Source organism: Manis javanica, chromosome 17, assembly GCF_040802235.1.
Source record: "Manis javanica isolate MJ-LG chromosome 17, MJ_LKY, whole genome shotgun sequence".
NCBI classification, from domain to species: Eukaryota; Metazoa; Chordata; class Mammalia; order Pholidota; family Manidae; genus Manis; species Manis javanica.
The window spans coordinates 7,697,250-7,713,646 of NC_133172.1; the positions used below are offsets into that span (position 1 = coordinate 7,697,250).

Consider the following 16,397-nt stretch of genomic DNA (forward strand, 5'->3'; position numbering starts at 1 on the left):
CCAAATGCAGTGTATCTATCTCTTCATCTTTGCAGAAGACAAGACAGTAAGACAGCCTCACTTAAACCCCTCTCTGCTACAATCACTGGTGATTTCTACTTCCCTGTGATTAGCAGCATTCACGTGGAAGCTCTAGAATCTAAGCCCAGCCCTGCCATTTGGTGGGTGTAAGACATTGCTCGGTTTTTCTTTCATCCTCATCCCAACTGTTGGCTGGATACCAACTTTGGTACTAAAAAACACTATATCACAGTTGACTGAGTGTCTTGGGGCCTAACGACTATTTCATCTGAGCCAGAAAGGACTAACGGGTTCTCTCTGATGTCGACTTGGGCCCCCCTGGAGGGCAGAGTGTTCTGAGTCCTGCTCAGAGTGTCCTGGCCATGCCTTTAGGGTGTGCGGTGGGGTGAATCTCCAGAACGTGCCTCACCAGCTCTGCACAGACTTATCACCACTTCCATAACCTCATGAACAGTCAGGAATATATACGTCCCATTATCTTTAGGAGACGTTACAAGTAGAACTAAGAGAATTATTTTAATGAAGTTCACCAAAATAAAGAGAAATCTGTCCAAGTTGAAGGTGCACTATCTTCCCTAATAAATAACAAAAGCTCAAATATCTGCCACAAACATGAGTGTGTTAAATAAGAGATGTGGAAAACTGGCCTCACATTTCTGTTGGTCTTGTTGCTATGTGTCCTGGTCGGTGATAGTTATTGGAATCTGTGGTGTGACGGAAAATAATTACCTGGAGTTGGCAGAAAAGAAGGAGGGGAGGGAGGAGGGATGGAAGGAAGGGCGGGAGAAAGAAAATCCCCTGGGCTCTCAGATTGGATGCATGTAGCCCAAATATTTCAGAGGTCTGTCTGCAGGCTCCAGATGCAAACATAGCCTTCCGGGGTCACTCAGCTAGCAAGTGTCAGAAACAAAGGAAGTTCTGTCTTTGGGGCCAGTAGACAGTAAGAGATGAACCTGCGAGTCTGAAGAGACCGGCTTCTGGGAAGCCTCTTCACCTAAGACCTCGCTCACAGTGGGTGGGGGGAGGCCCAGAAGGCTGGGCGTCTGGCTGCCTGGAGGGAATCTGTGCTCTTCCACTTCTGCATGAGCTACGGGCAGACCTTGACAGATGACTTTTTTGTCCCTTGGAACCTCAGTTTCCCCAGCTGTCGAACCGGGGACATGACTCCCACGTCCTGAGGTTGTGTGAGGCTTCTCTCAGCTCTGGCGTGGCGGGCAATGCTTACTGCTGATTGACAGATGACCTCTATCTGCAGACAGGCCAGAGGCTGCGTTGAACACAAGGGCAAGCAGCAAAAGCAGAGCCTGGGTGCTGACAGGAGACACGGCTTCCTTGCTTTAGTCAAAGTTCCTCCATTTCTCTTGTTTTCCATTTTCTCATCTCTGCTGGGAGAAGGCAGGTGGGTTTCTAACCAGCGCCTGGACCCTGTGTGTTTGCAAATGGGCCACAAGGGAAGTAATGTCTGAAAAGATCTCAGCACAGACTGGGTTGAGGGCTGGGTCAATTCCCTCCCTCCCCAACTGTCAGGATGCCTGGTCTGCAGGATGGCTGGGGGTCCACTAGGACCCACATCTCGTCTTTATCGGTCCTCACTTTCCAACCTTTCCTCTCGCTCATAAAGTGTTCCTTCCCCTTGTGCTCCCCACGTCTCTCCAGGGATGGTGGACGGGAAAGGCACTGTCAAGTGGGCCAAGAACGCACATGGGAACTGGAATTAAGATCTGTCCTTTCCACAGATTGCTGAACACGGGTGCCATGTTTGGCCTTTCTGAACCTTACTTAACCAAGAGTCTCAAACTGGTTTTGCCTTTCTCGCTGGTCTTTTGTTTTCAGAAAAGCATCAAGGGAGTAAACGATATGAAAGCTACATTAGCAAACGTCGGACTCCCCTAGAGGGGGGCTTGCATCAGCTCAGGCGGCCGGCCCCACCCCTGTGTTTCAGCAGGCCTGGGGTGAGGCCTACGAATTTGCATTTCTAACAAGTTTTCAGGTGGGGGTGATGGCGCTGGTCCAGGGACCAACACTTTGAGAACGCTGCTGTGGAACATTCTAAGATAGAGCTTCCTAATTTTTCTCTGCTCTCTTGACGTTCAGGGCGTGGGAGAAAATGCTGTGGAGTAAGTCTGACGCTCATCTGAGAGCAGGTAGAGTAGGACGGGCAGAAATCGGAGAGTATAAAATCAGAGGCAACGCTTGCTGGCGTGCAGGCCACCTGCAGGTGATCGGAGGTAATGAAAACCCGGGCAGGTTGCGTGTCCCTCCTTCTCTGCCTGTCTGGGCTGAAAGCAGGTGAGGTGGCCGGCGGGGGACGGAGCGGAGGCAGGGAGACCCAGGAGGCAGTGGGTTTGGGTGAGATAGGCAGGAAACAGATTCGATCCATTGTCCAAAATATCTGTTCAGTACAGCATAACGCTGGGGGAAGAGGAAGGGACTGGGAGAGTCCCCGGTTCAAATCCGGATTCTTCCTCTCGCTGGTTGGGTGATCACGGGCAAGACACTGACTCTCTTGAAGCCTCAGCCTTCTTATCTATAGAATGGTAATAATCTTTAAGGAAGAGGCAGCTTGGAAATCCCGCCATAGGCAACAAGGTAGACTGGGGGACATTAGGCCAAGTGAAACACGCCAGTCACAGAAGGACGCAGACCACGTGATTCCGCTATGTGAAGCACCTAAAATAGTCAAACTCGTAGGCACAGAGAATGGTGGCTGCCCGGGGCTGGGGAGAAGGGAGATGGGGAGTTGCTGTTCAATGGGTATAAAGTTTCAGGCACACAGGATCCGTAAGCTCTGGGGTCTGCTGTCCACCTTCGTGCCCGTAGCTAGCAGTGCTATCTTGGGCACTGTCTTGCCAATGGGTTTCAGCCCCAGGCAAGTTCGCTATGGATTCAATGTGACCAAAGAAACTGACAGCAATACGTTCTTTGGGGTGAAAGGGTTTATTACCCGGCTTGTTCTCCCGGCAGTAGGTCGGGCACTAGCGTCTCTGCCCCCACCCAGGGCACTGGGCCGAGCTCTCTATATAGCACAATAATAGCTTATTGCCTAAAGGTGTGGAAGCGGTAGGCTAGCAACAGGCCAGTTACATCATCAGGTGGGTTAAGTTCAGTGAGGATCCTGGCCACAGGCATTTAAAAATGTGTTTGGAAGGTAGATCTAATGTGAAGTATTTTTACCACAATAGAAAGAAGAGAGAGAGGAAGCTTGTTATGTATTATTTTGGAAAGCTCTCCACGATCTTTTATTTTTTTTGAGGAAGCAAAGTTCAAAATAAATCGAGTGTAGTCTAGGCTATCCTTTGTAAAAAAGTTATGAACACATGCCCTGGAATATTCATAAACTATCTCCACAGGTTTCACAAGAATTGGGACATCGGCTACCTGTGGGAAGGGGGACTGATGGGTGGCTGGGGTCAGCGATGCCTGGGAGGACTTTTATAGTTTCCCTTTTGTAACTGCTTGGAAGATTGAACCACGTGACTTATGTCCTCACAAAACGAATTCAACAGAGAGCAAGGGTTACAGTAGAAAAGGCAGGCAACCTCTCCCATCTGTTTATGCCCTGCATCCTGTCCAAGCCTGCCAGGAACACAGGAATTAAACAAGTTGGGTTTATCACCCGCTGGACCCAGGAGACCATATGTCACAGGGACCATGGGCTGACTGAGTAAGAAAGCATCAAAACCCATTCTAGGGTTTGGGCTTGCGCCCTGGCTGGGAGATCTGGGGGGCAGAGGGGGCATTAGGTTAGGGAAGCTGGGGTTCTCTCAGTTGAACACTGTCAGAAATTCTATGCCTGGGTATCTCGACGAATCTCTGGCGGGGAAAGCAGACTAGAACACGGAGAGAGGTGTCAACAGGGAATAAGCAGCAACTCATTTCGGCCAAAGGGAAGGAGGCATCTGGCCCTTTGCAGCACAGGGACTGTGCGTCTGCCTGTGTCCCCACAAAGTTCTCAAGTGGTCCTGCTTCATCTCATTGGCTCACATCTCAGAGCGACCTTGCCTGTGACTCCGTGGTTCCGCCCAGGAGGAGAATGACATGGCCAGCGGTTGGGGTGAGGGGCTCGTGGAGAGGCGCTGGCCTTTGTCTTCTCTTTCTCATAACATGTTAGGCACAGCTGGTTGTCCAGATGAGTTATTTGCCTGAAATGGTGACATGCAGGTAAAAGCTAGGATGTTCCCTCCAGCCCTCAGACGTGTGGGATTTCAACCAATGGACAGAGGTTGGGTGACACTGGACTTGCCCTAACTTACTCAAAGGCCTTTGCAACAGGGAGAGAGCACGCCTGCCTGGATGGGCTTTCTTGAGTAGATGCGAGTGTCCCACCCCCAACTGGAAGCGATCGTAAGTCATCCAAAATGTGATAGCATAGGTTTCCCTGCAACAGGAAAGGAGCTGACTATGTGAACTCAGGGGGCTTTGAGTAGCTGTTAGTCTAGAAATGGAATGATTTTAGAGGTGGTCTAAAGGTTACCCATTTTTTTCTCTTTCAGAACTGATTGCCCATTTACACCATCTGGTTCCAGGTGAGGAGACATCTCTTTATTTGTCAGCATCTCAGATGTAGCCCTGCCCCCAGCCCTTGCAACAGCATCGCACTCCTGAAGTCCCTTGCACTTTCCTGCCATTTACTCTTTCCTTCGCTAGTCCTCTGGTGCAAAAGCCCCCCTGGGGTCATGGCAGCCGAGTCCTGTCTTTCAAAGCCGTTTCAGCCTGCATGCCAAGATCTCCTCTCCTGACCCTCCAGAAAAGTATTCGCTTCTCTGTTGCAACTAAGGTCAGCGTGTGTGTGTTCTATTGTTTGTTTTTTTGTCAGTTTTAACAACCTTCTATGTAGAAGTACAATGTGCATGCCATTAAATTCACCAATTACCATGTCATGATTTTTAGTAATTACAAAGTGGTGGAAACGATGCCACAATCCAATTCTAGGACATTTCCATCACCCAAGAAAGTCCCTTGGGTCCCTTTACTGTCACACCCCCCCCACCCCACCCCTCTTTCCCACCTCCAGGCTCAGCAACTTTCTGTCTGTATAGATGGGTCTTTTCTGGACATTGCATATAAATGGAATCATGCGTGTGATCTTTTGCATCTGTCCTTAAGTTAAAAAGTTAAGCCTGGATCTCATACGGGCTCACCGGAGAAAGCTTTGCCTCAGTGTCTCACTTTGGAAGAGTCGAACCATTTCCACATGCAGACAACTGGTACTCAATTCTAATCTCTAGTGTTCATGAAATTTGGAGTTTCAGGACAGAAATAGAGAGGTGGGCACACTTTGTGGGGAGAGCCAGGCCAGTGAAGGGGACACTTAGTTACAAAAATGTCAATTGGCTTTTTTTTTTAACCAGTTTAATCACCAATTACTTGTTTGGGGGTGGAACCAATATAGCCTAGAGTATATGGTGGGAAGACGTGGCCCATCAGCCCTCTGGGTTTGGGGCCAGAAGGAAGCTATTTTCCAAGCAGTGAACCGTCGGGTTTTTCTCTGTATAGAGACGACATGCCCAGGACCAAAGCTGACCTAGGAGGAGCCTGGTGACAGTCCCCAGTTCATCGAGCTGATGAAAGGACACCATCAGATGTGCTAGTGTTTTTAAATTGTGCACAACATGCCCAGCACAGAGTAAACTACCTGATAGCTCATGACAAAAACAAGTAATAAAAACAAATCAATAAAGAGAATAGTAACAAATAACACTAAGCAATGAAAATTGTTAACCTACAATGTTAAATGGTAACTATTATAACAAATAATATAGTTAAGTAATAAAAGTACTAACCTCGCTGTTAATGAAGAATGCTATAATTATTAAATAAGAAATATGAATAATGTATAGCCACAAATAAGAAGTGATTGCTCGATAATAAAAGCAAATGGCTTATGAAAGGCCGACTAATGCTAAGTTTCTTGCCGGTCCTTATCAGCTGGGACTAGTTGATACGCTGTGGGTCCAGCTTCGAACAAGACACAGGGAGTCATTGCTGACAAATTAAAGACTCTGAGCAAATCATTACCCATTAAATAAAAGAAAAACGAACTTGGAAGGAAGTTCAGTACAAATGGATCTAGCCTAGTCTGGATGTTCAAGAAAGTTCCATGAAGTTTCCTTCACAGGCTGAACGTGGGAGAAGAGTAAATAGGCAAAGGGTGTGTGGCTTCCTGCTGAGCAGAAAAGACCCTGTCTATAAATCCCCAAGGTTGGAAGCATCCAGAAACAAGTGACTTCTGTCATCTAGGCATGGCCCAGTGCTGGGTGGTGACGCACGGCACGGAGGGACATGGATGGCTGTGAGAGGAACTTCAGAGCTAAGGATGAGGCTAGGAGATTACTTTATCCAGGAGAGAGGGAGAAAGACTCCAGAATCTCAGCTGAGGAGTTGGGGACACAGTTGCTAGAAGAACCCCCTGAAAAAGGGGCCAGCAACTCCCATCAGCTTCCAGCTCTGGGCTGAGTCAAGTCTCCTTGGATGGCCAGGTGTACTTTATAGACACAGGAAAGGCAGGTAGTGAGAGCGGGCAGGGGGGGATGTGGGGCGGGTGAGCATGGGGCTGAGGGGGCAATGGGCATTAGTTAGAAAGTCGATTCCCTCTGGAAGCTTGCCCACGGTCAGCCTGTTTCCTCTTTTGCAGAGTTTACGAACAAGTCCTGTGTCTTTCCGTTTATTTATGGTGACATGATTCACTACACCTGCATCTCCGTCCACAGTGATTATGACTGGTGTTCCCTTGACAGGAAATTCCAGGGCAGGTGGCGGTACTGCACAGGGTACGGTAAGTATGGCACGGCTGGGCCGTCTTGCGTGCCTAGGACCCAAGCAGCATTTAAAGCAGCTGACTACAGGGTTTTGGGGTGTCAGAGAGAAATCTGAGGCCAGATCCTGACTCGTCTGCATGTTTTTACCACTTGTGAACAGTTGGGTGTTGGGTGTGGTTGAAAAGCACGAGTCATTAGTTTGGCAATAGTTGATCATAAAATTTTCTATGTTCCTATTTCCCCTCCTTTCTCTTCCCTCTCTCCGCAGACCCCCCCACATGCACCTTCCCTTTCTTCTTCAGAAAAAAGCTCTTTTACAGATGCACCAAGGAAGGTTATATTTTGAATCGGAGTTGGTGTTCCCTGACAAGAAATTATACTCATGATGGAAAATGGAAGCAGTGTTCTCCTCACCAGTAAGTTGTCTGGGGAAGGATGCAGTGGGGATCTTAGAGATCTCTTAAAGTGGGGAACCTTTTGGTTAATGGAAATGGAAGAGTGGGGACTAGATTATCAGGTGATGGCTTAGATCAGGGGTCAGCAAACATTTCGTGTGAAGGGCTCGGCAGTAAGGATTTTAGGCTTCACAGGCCATATGGTCTTTCACGTGCTGAACTCTGCCTTATAGCACCGAGGCAACCACAAGCAATCGAAAAAAAATGAATGTGGCTGTGTTCCAATAAAACTTTATTTGTAGACTCTGAAATTGGAGTCCCATATAATTTTCAGGTATCGCAAAATATCAGTCACCTTTTGATTTTTTTTTTTTTTTTGTCAGCCACTTAAGAATGAGAAAACTGTTAGCTCACGGGCCACACAAAAACAGGTGGTGGGTTGGATCTGGGCTCTAGGCACCACTTTGCTGGCCCCTGGCTTGAATGATCTGTGCTCGGCCACTGGAAAGAAGTTGCGGGAAGGAGAAAAGCATGGTCCAAAACACATCGGAGAGCTGACGTATCTGTATGCACTTGGATTGTAGTGCGGATTTTATTGAGTTTGAAATAGTGTCTTCTTTAACCTTCACGATGACCTCAGGAAGTGATTATAGGTGTCATTATACCCACAGAGAAATGAGGAAACATGAAGGCTCGAGAGGCTAGGCCATGTCCACACCTGGTGTCAAATCCCAACATCTTAATGAGGTTTTGTGTAGAGACCACTTACTAATCGATCAATTAAGTGAACCCCTATGATAGGCTCTGTAACAGCTTTTCCTCTCATTATTTCCCTATCAAAATTGCCATTTCATCGCTGTGGAAATGGACATTGAGAGCCTGGGCACCTTAGCTGCTCAGCTACTAGGAGATGAAGCCCCAAACCTCACCTGGGCTTGGTGGTGGCTACAGTCGGTGTTCATTTCTACCCCGTGACTCTATGGAGTTGTCGAGATTCATGCACCCACTGGTTTGGAAATGCCTTTGGTGCCACTGTCCACAGCGTCAGTGACACACAGATAAAGACCCTCGTGGAGCATCTCATTCAAAACTAGGCTGACTGACTGCTTTTTCCCTGTCTGCACTCTAATAAGTGATTGGTTGACCTTTCTTGTTAGGCTTCCAGAAAAGTCATAGCCCAATTTGGGACCCAGACATTATGCACACTAGGGATCCTACATGTTCCCCCAAGCAATTTTGTTAATTCTTGAATATTCTCTACAGCTCAGCCAATAGTTATTCATTCCCAGGCTGACTTGCAGATTCAGTTCTCGGTAAGACCCCAGGAAAGCTCTGTGATTTCCACACTTGGCTTTTCATCGCCTGTTACTCACCAGCAGCTTCTTTTACCATATAGTAGGGGATCGGTGTGGGACTGCTAGCCATCCGGTCCCATTGTTTGTAGAGCTACTGAGTCCTGGGACTTCTCAAGTTCCCCAGACACTGAGCCAGCTAGCGTATCCCCTCAGCTGGAATGCCAGCCCAGTGCAACTCCAGCGAGAGCTTTCACAGTTGGACCCCTGCCCTGCAGCAGGGGCTGTGCGATCTTCGCCTTCCGCCAGGGATGGGGTCTCCTTGCCATCACAGGTTGGGAGTGATTCAGCTCCAATTCCCATCTTCTGCCTGCTTTCCTAGACCACTCCCAGTTCTTAGACACAAATGTTTCATCGCTCACCCGTCTTTCCACCCTCCTTCCTTTCTTTTTTCACTGCCTTGGCCCAGGAATTTCAAGGCAGCTAATGAAAATAACTAGCTTTGTAATAACAAAGTTGATAGATTAAAAATCAAGGAAAAGGCAGAGTAATATAGCAAGAGGTAAAGTTAGTGCAGTACAGGCTGCATGGTGAGAATGTACAATTGGAGCTGAGCTTCCTAGCAGCCAAGTAAATAGGAATACATGCTTAGTCCCATGAATAACATTGTCCATAATATCAAAAACCTACTCTCAAGAGAAGACTTCCAGAGGGGTTTATCAGTCCCCTTCACAGAAGTTTCCGTTCTATGTGTAAAAATAACTGTCTTCCTACACCCCTGCCACCTTTCTGCTTTGAGAGGCCATACTGGTCGGTGGCTAAAAAATACAACCCCTGGAGCCAAAACATTAATTCACCCTTTACTTCACCTCTCTGAGCCTGCTTTCTTATCTATAAAATGGGCATTTTCTAGATAACCATCCATAACTCTTTATAGTGCTTATGAAGATGGGCATATTAATTGGATATACTTTGTAAGGTGGTCATGAAGTCAATCAAATCAAATCCATTAGATTTTATAAAGCGCTCAGAGCAATGCCTAACACAGAGGAAGGCTAACACCGGTGTCTGCATTTTTCCTTCAGGTCCATCGCCTCTCCCCCTTGCTTTTTCCCCTCCCTCCCTTACTTTCCCAGTTATTTTATATTAAAAGAGTTTTAAGGTAGAGTGCATAGCCATATGAAATGAGGTATTATTAATTAGAAGTAGGAGGAATGCGGCATAGAATGGAGCCTTCCCCGAGACTAATGGCTTAGAAAAGACCACAGGCCCTGCCTATGGGCAGGTGAGCTGGGGCTTCGGTGACCTTTGACTCTCCTTGTCCGCAAAGAGCCGTTCCTTGACCCAGCAATTTCCATTCTATGGGTATGTCCTAAAGAAAGCATTGGACAACTGCAGGAATCTGTATACGTATAAGGAGATGGTCATCACGGTGCCCACGAATGGGCAACCCCCACTCCCAGTTACCCCTGAGTGAGAACAGCACAGTGCGATGGGGGACTGAAGGCGGGCGTGGAGGTGGACATTCGGGGACATGAGACATGTTCACGACATAACGTTATGTTAGAAGACAGACAACTTTAAGACACACAAACATGTTAAAACACTAGCAAGATACCAAAATAAAAATAAAAATAAACAAAACACTAGCAAATAATGATAACATAAATGTTGGAAAAAGCCTTAGACAAGGAAGAGGACATGTCAGTAATGGTCACATTGACACTGGATGGTCGGCCATGTTCACACTCCTGGTGTCTTTTCCTACAGGCTACTGTTTGTAACCATATGCACGCATTGGGTTTTTTTTTTAATACTTATTTTTGATTTGCACAAGTAATACATGAATAAATGCTCATTTAAACATGGAAGCAGCACATGAATATAGAGTAAAATGTTTCTGCTTCCTCCCACACTCCCACTTCCCTTGCTACTTTCTTCCACAGCAGATAAGGCAACTAACAGTTCAAGATGTGCTCTCCAGGTTTATTCTGTGCATTTACAAAAAAAAAAAAAATGTAAGGTCTTTTCAAGAATGAATGAATTATACTATCCCTTCTGTCCTCTGACTTGCTTTACATTATGGAGATTTTTCCATGTGAATGCATGAATCTATCTCACTTTCTTTAAGCTTTTACCTCTTAAAATATGGATATACTGTTCTCTTGTTAAAGTATCATTCGATTGTGTTTAATATTTTGATATTGCCATGACCAATGGGTGCCTTCTACATTAACTTTTAAGTAAGTCCAAGAGTTTTTAATCATTATTATTATTATTATTGTTATTATTATTAGAATAGCTGAGTGAATCACTGGGTCAAAGGATGTGTGCATGGCAAATGTGTGTGCTTGTGTGTCAGATTTTTAACTTAGTCCAAACCATCCTCTGTCATCATGAGATTACCCATTTTTAACAAGTTTCTTAACCTGTTAAGTTTCTTAAACCCTGAAAATCATCAATTTAATAAATTTGTTCAAATAATGGACCACATAACTTGCTTTAAAATAATAAATGAAAACAATCAAAAATGGCATATTGAATTTGGGAGTAAGAAATACATACTTAAACCCTCCTTTCGCCACTGATCCCTACTGCTTCTCCATCCTTCCCCAGCTCTACTCCCACAGTTTTGTTCCTGGGGGTGAACCAGATGTCCCACCAGAGAGGCGACAAGATTGTCCTGTCTTGGCAGGTGACAGCTGTGATACTGTTGCTAACTTCTGTTTTTCTTCTACAGTCTTTAGATGAGTCTTGGTGCTCTTGAAGGGACAGAATTTATACGATTCATCAGCTGCCTTCAAAATATATCCTTTCCGTGATCATTCTGACCAATAAAGATGTTGACCATTTATCTGTCTTCCACATGGATGAGTCCCTTTCTTGAAAAAAGTCACAGCCGCGCTCAATGGCGATCAATGCAATGCCGACCTTGGTGGGGTGAAAACCAATAGGGCGTTTGAGGGGAAGAACTTGAATTTAAATCAGAACCCTGATGAATTGCTGACAGTATAATCTTTGGTAAATTAACTAAATTCCCAGAGAAACTCGTACAATCATGTATTACATCCTACAATTTTTAAAGTATGATATAAACTAAAAATTCAGGATATGCAATTAGCCATTTTATAGTGAACAATTCAGTGGTATTGAGCGCATTCACAATGTTGTACAATCACCACCTCTACTTAATTCCAGAACATTCTCGTCATCCCAGATGGAAACCCTGTCTCCTTTAAGCCATCACTCCCCAATCCCTCATCCTCCCTGCCCCTGGAAACCACTAATATTCTTCCTGTCTCTATGGATTGGCCTGTTCTGTATGTTTCCTGTAAATGGAATCACACAATGTGACCTTTCATGTCTGGCTCTTTCACTTAACGCCATGTTTATAAGTTTCATCCACATGGTAGCATGGATCATTATCTTCTTTCTTTTTATGGCCAAGTAATATTCCATGCTGTGGATATACTAATTTTGTTTATCCATTAATATGTATACGTCATGAAGCACATATGTCATGTGTGTAGAGCTAGGCAAATTTTCACAAACTAAACTCTCCGTGTACCTGAAAACCATATTAAGAAACAGATCATGTCTAACTCTGCTCCATGCCCCCTTCCGGGTCCTTAACCGAGGGTAGCCTCTAGCCTCATTTCTGACAGCATAAATTAGCTCTGTGTCTTTTCATATTTCATATAAATACCCTTGTGTCTGGCTTCTGTCACTTAGTATTATGTGCATCAGATTCATCCACATTATTGGGTGTAGATGGAGACCCTTCTTTCATGGTGCTGCATGATTTTCCTCTGTGTGAATGCACCGCAAGTGATGTATCCATGGTACGCTTGATAATCATTAGGGTGGTCTTCATCTGGGAACATTACAGGCAGCAACGTTCTAGTACATGTCTCTGGTGAAGGTAGGTACTAAGGATTGCTGAGTCCACAGGCTGTAATACATCCACATTTAGTAGTTGCTGGCAAACCCTTGGACCCTGGAACAAAGCAGGTGACTCAGGATTTAGCATATCAACCTGTGCCCCTGGGCCTGGACCCGTGACCCAGTCAAAGTCATGATTCTTCTACCTGGTGGTGGAGGTGAGGGAAGACTTTCCTGTGGCTTAGCTAAACTGTTGGGAGGTCAAATGGAGATGCTTACACCTCATTTCCCACCGTGACGTGAAAGCCACGTGCAGCAGGAGAGAATGAAGTGGACAGATCTTCCTCCAGCTCTCTGGAATTCAGTTCATCTTTCCTTTGCGTATTAGAGCCAATAAAGTCTCCCTTCCTGCTCAAGCTAATTCTGTGAGTTACATCCGAGATGTCTCATTCCCAGCCTTCTTAGTCCAAGAATAAGGAGATGCATTCTGAGAAAGCAGGCTCACACCTGCAGCTGACTCGCTGACTGGGGTCCCAGCCATAGACTCGGGAACAACTCCGGAGCTCGGAGGGCTTGACTGCAGCCCCTTCTGACTCTGGTCCTGCCACGAGCCCCATATGCCAAGAGACCAGGGAGGCGCCCCGCCCACCCGTGGACCAGGCAACAGGCATATAGACCTGGGAACCAGCTGGTCTGGCACACGGTCTGGGGGCCCTAGGAGGACCATGAACCAATCACCCCCAGACAAGAGAGCCTTTGTGGAGTCCAGAAGGCCAGCAGGGAAGTTCCTGCACACCGCCGAAGCAAAATATAACAGCAAAATAAATGAAGATAGAATAAACATGAGTTTGGACACATTGGAGAGGAAAGAAGAATATCCTGGTGGTGCCTGCATCGCCCTGACCCCAAGGCGGCACAGCTGAGTGACAAGGAGAACTTCTCTCCCATAATGTCCCCTACGAGGGCAGGTGAGGACACGGGAGTGGGCGCCCAGCTTCCCCGCAGGGAGGCCCATCACTCTCTCACCCCGTCCCAGGCACTGAATCATGAGCTGCAGGGCTTCCAGGGGCAGCTGGGAGAAGAGCAGCCAGGATTCTGGGCAGAACGTATGAAGGGAGGCAGAGCCCGTGGACTGCAGCAGGGACCCACAGGACCCCTCCCTCGCCTCTGCCCCGAGCCGGCCCACCACGCCCCCGGCGCTGGTGCGTCTCACCCACACACACCCAACCTGTGGCCAAGCCCTGTGCACACTCCCAAAAGCAGCAAGAGCAGGCTATTGCAGACAGCTTGTGAACAGGCCCAGAAAGCCAGGCCAACCAGGCTGCCCGCGAGAGGCTGCCCTTGGGAAAGCAGCTGAGAGGCTTGTCAGCACCTCCCTGACGTAATCAGGAGAGGCTGCCTCTGCAGAAGCAAGCAAGGATGCAGCGCAGGCTTCAAAGTTCTGCCGCAGTAGGGAGTGGGAAGCACGCAGCAGGTGTACCCACGGAAGGCCCGAGAAAGCCTCAGAATCCCTAACAGGACTCCCCCAGGGTGTTTCTCTCCTGGTGAGTCAGTGAAGACTAGAGGAGGTGACTGCTGCTTCAAATGTATAGAGGGCAACAGGAAACCTCAGGAACCGTGAAAAATCAAGGAGATGTGACACCACCGAAAAACACATGAATTCTCCAGTACCAACCCGAAAGGTGGGGAGATCGTTAGCAGTGTAAAACAGACTGTTACATCTATAAGATGTTCTCTGTAACTTTCATGGCAACCCCAAAGCAAAACCTACAGTAGTTACACAAAAAAAGTAAAGAGAAGGGAATCAAAGCGTATCACTAAGAAATCATCAGGTCATAAAGGAAGACAACAAGAGGGGGGCAAAGAAACGTGGGAACTATAAAGCATACAGAAAACAACTCATTAGATGGTATTAGTAGTTGTTAGCTAGTCGTGATTAGTCCAAATGTAAATGGGTTAAATTCTTCAAGCAAAAGGCATAGATTCACTGAATGGGTTAAAACAAGATCCAACCATATGCTGCCCACAAGAGACTTACTTTAGCTTCAAGGACACACACAGACTCAAAGCAAAGGGATGGAGAAAGATATTCCATGAGTGGAAACCAAAAGACAGCGGTAGCTATACTTACATCAGACAAAATAGACTAACAAGAGAGAAAGGCAAAAACAGAAATAAGCAACTGGGACTACATCTAACTAAAAAGCTTCTGCAGAGCAGAGGATAGAGCAAAATGGAAAAGTAACCTACAAAATGGGAGAAAAGTTTTGCAAACCTTATTATCTGATACGCTAATATCCAAAATATATAAGGAGCTCACACAACCCAAGAGCAAAAAAAAAAAAAAAGAGCAAACCAATTTAAAAACGAGCAAAGAATCTGAACAGACACTTTTCCAAAGAAGACAGACAGATGGCCAACAGGTACATGAAAAGGTGTTCAACATCCCTAACCACCAGGGAAATGCAAATCTAAACCACAGTGAGATATCACCTCATATCAGTGAAAATGACTTGTATAAAAAAGACGAGCGATAAGAAATGTTGGTGAGGATGTGGAGAAAAGGGAACCCTCATACACTCCTGGTGGGAATATAAATTGGTATCACCACTATAGAAAATGGTATGAGTGTTCCTCAAAAAATTAAAAATAGAACTACCATCCCACTTCTGAGTATATATTTGAAGGAAATGACATCACTAAGAGATATCTTCACCCTTGTTCACTGCAGCATTATCCACCATAGCCAACGTAACAAGTTAAGTATCCATCAATGTATGAATGGATAAAGCTGTGACATGCACACACACAAACATACAGACACAGTAGAATATTATTTGGAATATTATGTGGAATCTAAAAAATCCAAACTTAAAGAAACAGAGTAGAATGGTGGTTGCCAGAGACTGGGCAAGAGAGAAATGGGAGACTTTGGTCAAAGGCTACAGACTTCCAGTTACAAGACGAATACGTCTGGGAATGTAAATGTACAGCATGGTGATTATAGTTAACAATATTGTATCATAAACTCAAACGTTGCTAAGAGAATAGATCTGATAGCCAAAAAGAAAGGTTATCATGTGAGGTGACAGATATTAACTAACCCTATGGAGGTAATCATTTTGCAATACGTGTGTATTAAATCATGTTGTACACCTTAAACTTACACAATGTTAGTTCAATCATATCTCAATAAAGCTGGGGGGGAAAAGCTTTTCAAGGAAGAATTATGCCTAAAGCAAGTTGGCGTATCGAACATAAATAAGTTCATAGCTTTCTGGAGAAACATGCTTTCTCATGTCTGCTATTCTGCTGTGCAAAGAAGTGGACTTGTGTTGAGCAGCAAAGAAGCAGAGACAAAGCCAATGAACAGTGATGAACAGAAGTGGATTTAAGTTCATCATAACAAAAAGAGAATCCTAACAATCACAGCTCCCTTGGAAACACTAGAATCCAAGCAGCACACACGCCTTTTGAAAAAATGGGGAAGAAACAAAGGAAAATAACCTCCAACAATTAGCAACGCAAGCACAAAAAGGATACCAGAGGGGAGAAATAATGAAGGAGAAAACAAAATTGAAAGGCTGTAAGATCACATGTGTTCATGATAACAGTATGTTGAAATAGGTTTGATGCCTGATTCAAGACAAACATTGAAAACCATTTCAAAAGAACAAAATCACATTACATTTTGTTTGCAAAAGTCAAAATGTTGAAAAGGAGCAGGATGGGATGGGGGCACAGGATGCAGTTGTGGCAGGCAGCAGAGGATTATGGGAAAATCCTTGTGAGACAGCCCCGGTCCCTGATCACTGGGAGATTCACACAGCCACTACCCAGTGCTGCAGATGGGAATCTCTGTAAATTTGGTAGAACAATAACAAATTATCCTTTTAGCTTCCCAAACTGGATAGTACTCTATGTATTGATGAGAGCTGTGTGAATACCCTTAAGCTTAATGAGGTAGGGAGCAGACTTTGATACGTTGCTTTCTCTCTCAGATGCCTGGACGTTCTGTTCAAAGCAGAGATGGAACTCTAGCTGCCAGT

The 16,397-nt window shown here is 45.7% G+C and overlaps 1 protein-coding gene across 1 annotated transcript in view; it reads left to right on the forward strand.

The window, feature by feature from the left end:
* Positions 1-11,361, forward strand: part of BSPH1 (binder of sperm protein homolog 1) — a 33,768-nt gene extending 22,407 nt beyond the window's left edge. The window contains exons 5-8 of the mRNA XM_073225976.1: positions 4,515-4,547; positions 6,656-6,796; positions 7,048-7,195; positions 11,207-11,361. Coding sequence (XP_073082077.1) covers positions 4,515-4,547; positions 6,656-6,796; positions 7,048-7,195; positions 11,207-11,213 — 329 coding nt within the window. The 3' untranslated portion in view covers positions 11,214-11,361. The remainder of the gene's footprint in view (positions 1-4,514; positions 4,548-6,655; positions 6,797-7,047; positions 7,196-11,206) is intronic.
* Positions 11,362-16,397: the final 5,036 nt, after the last annotated feature.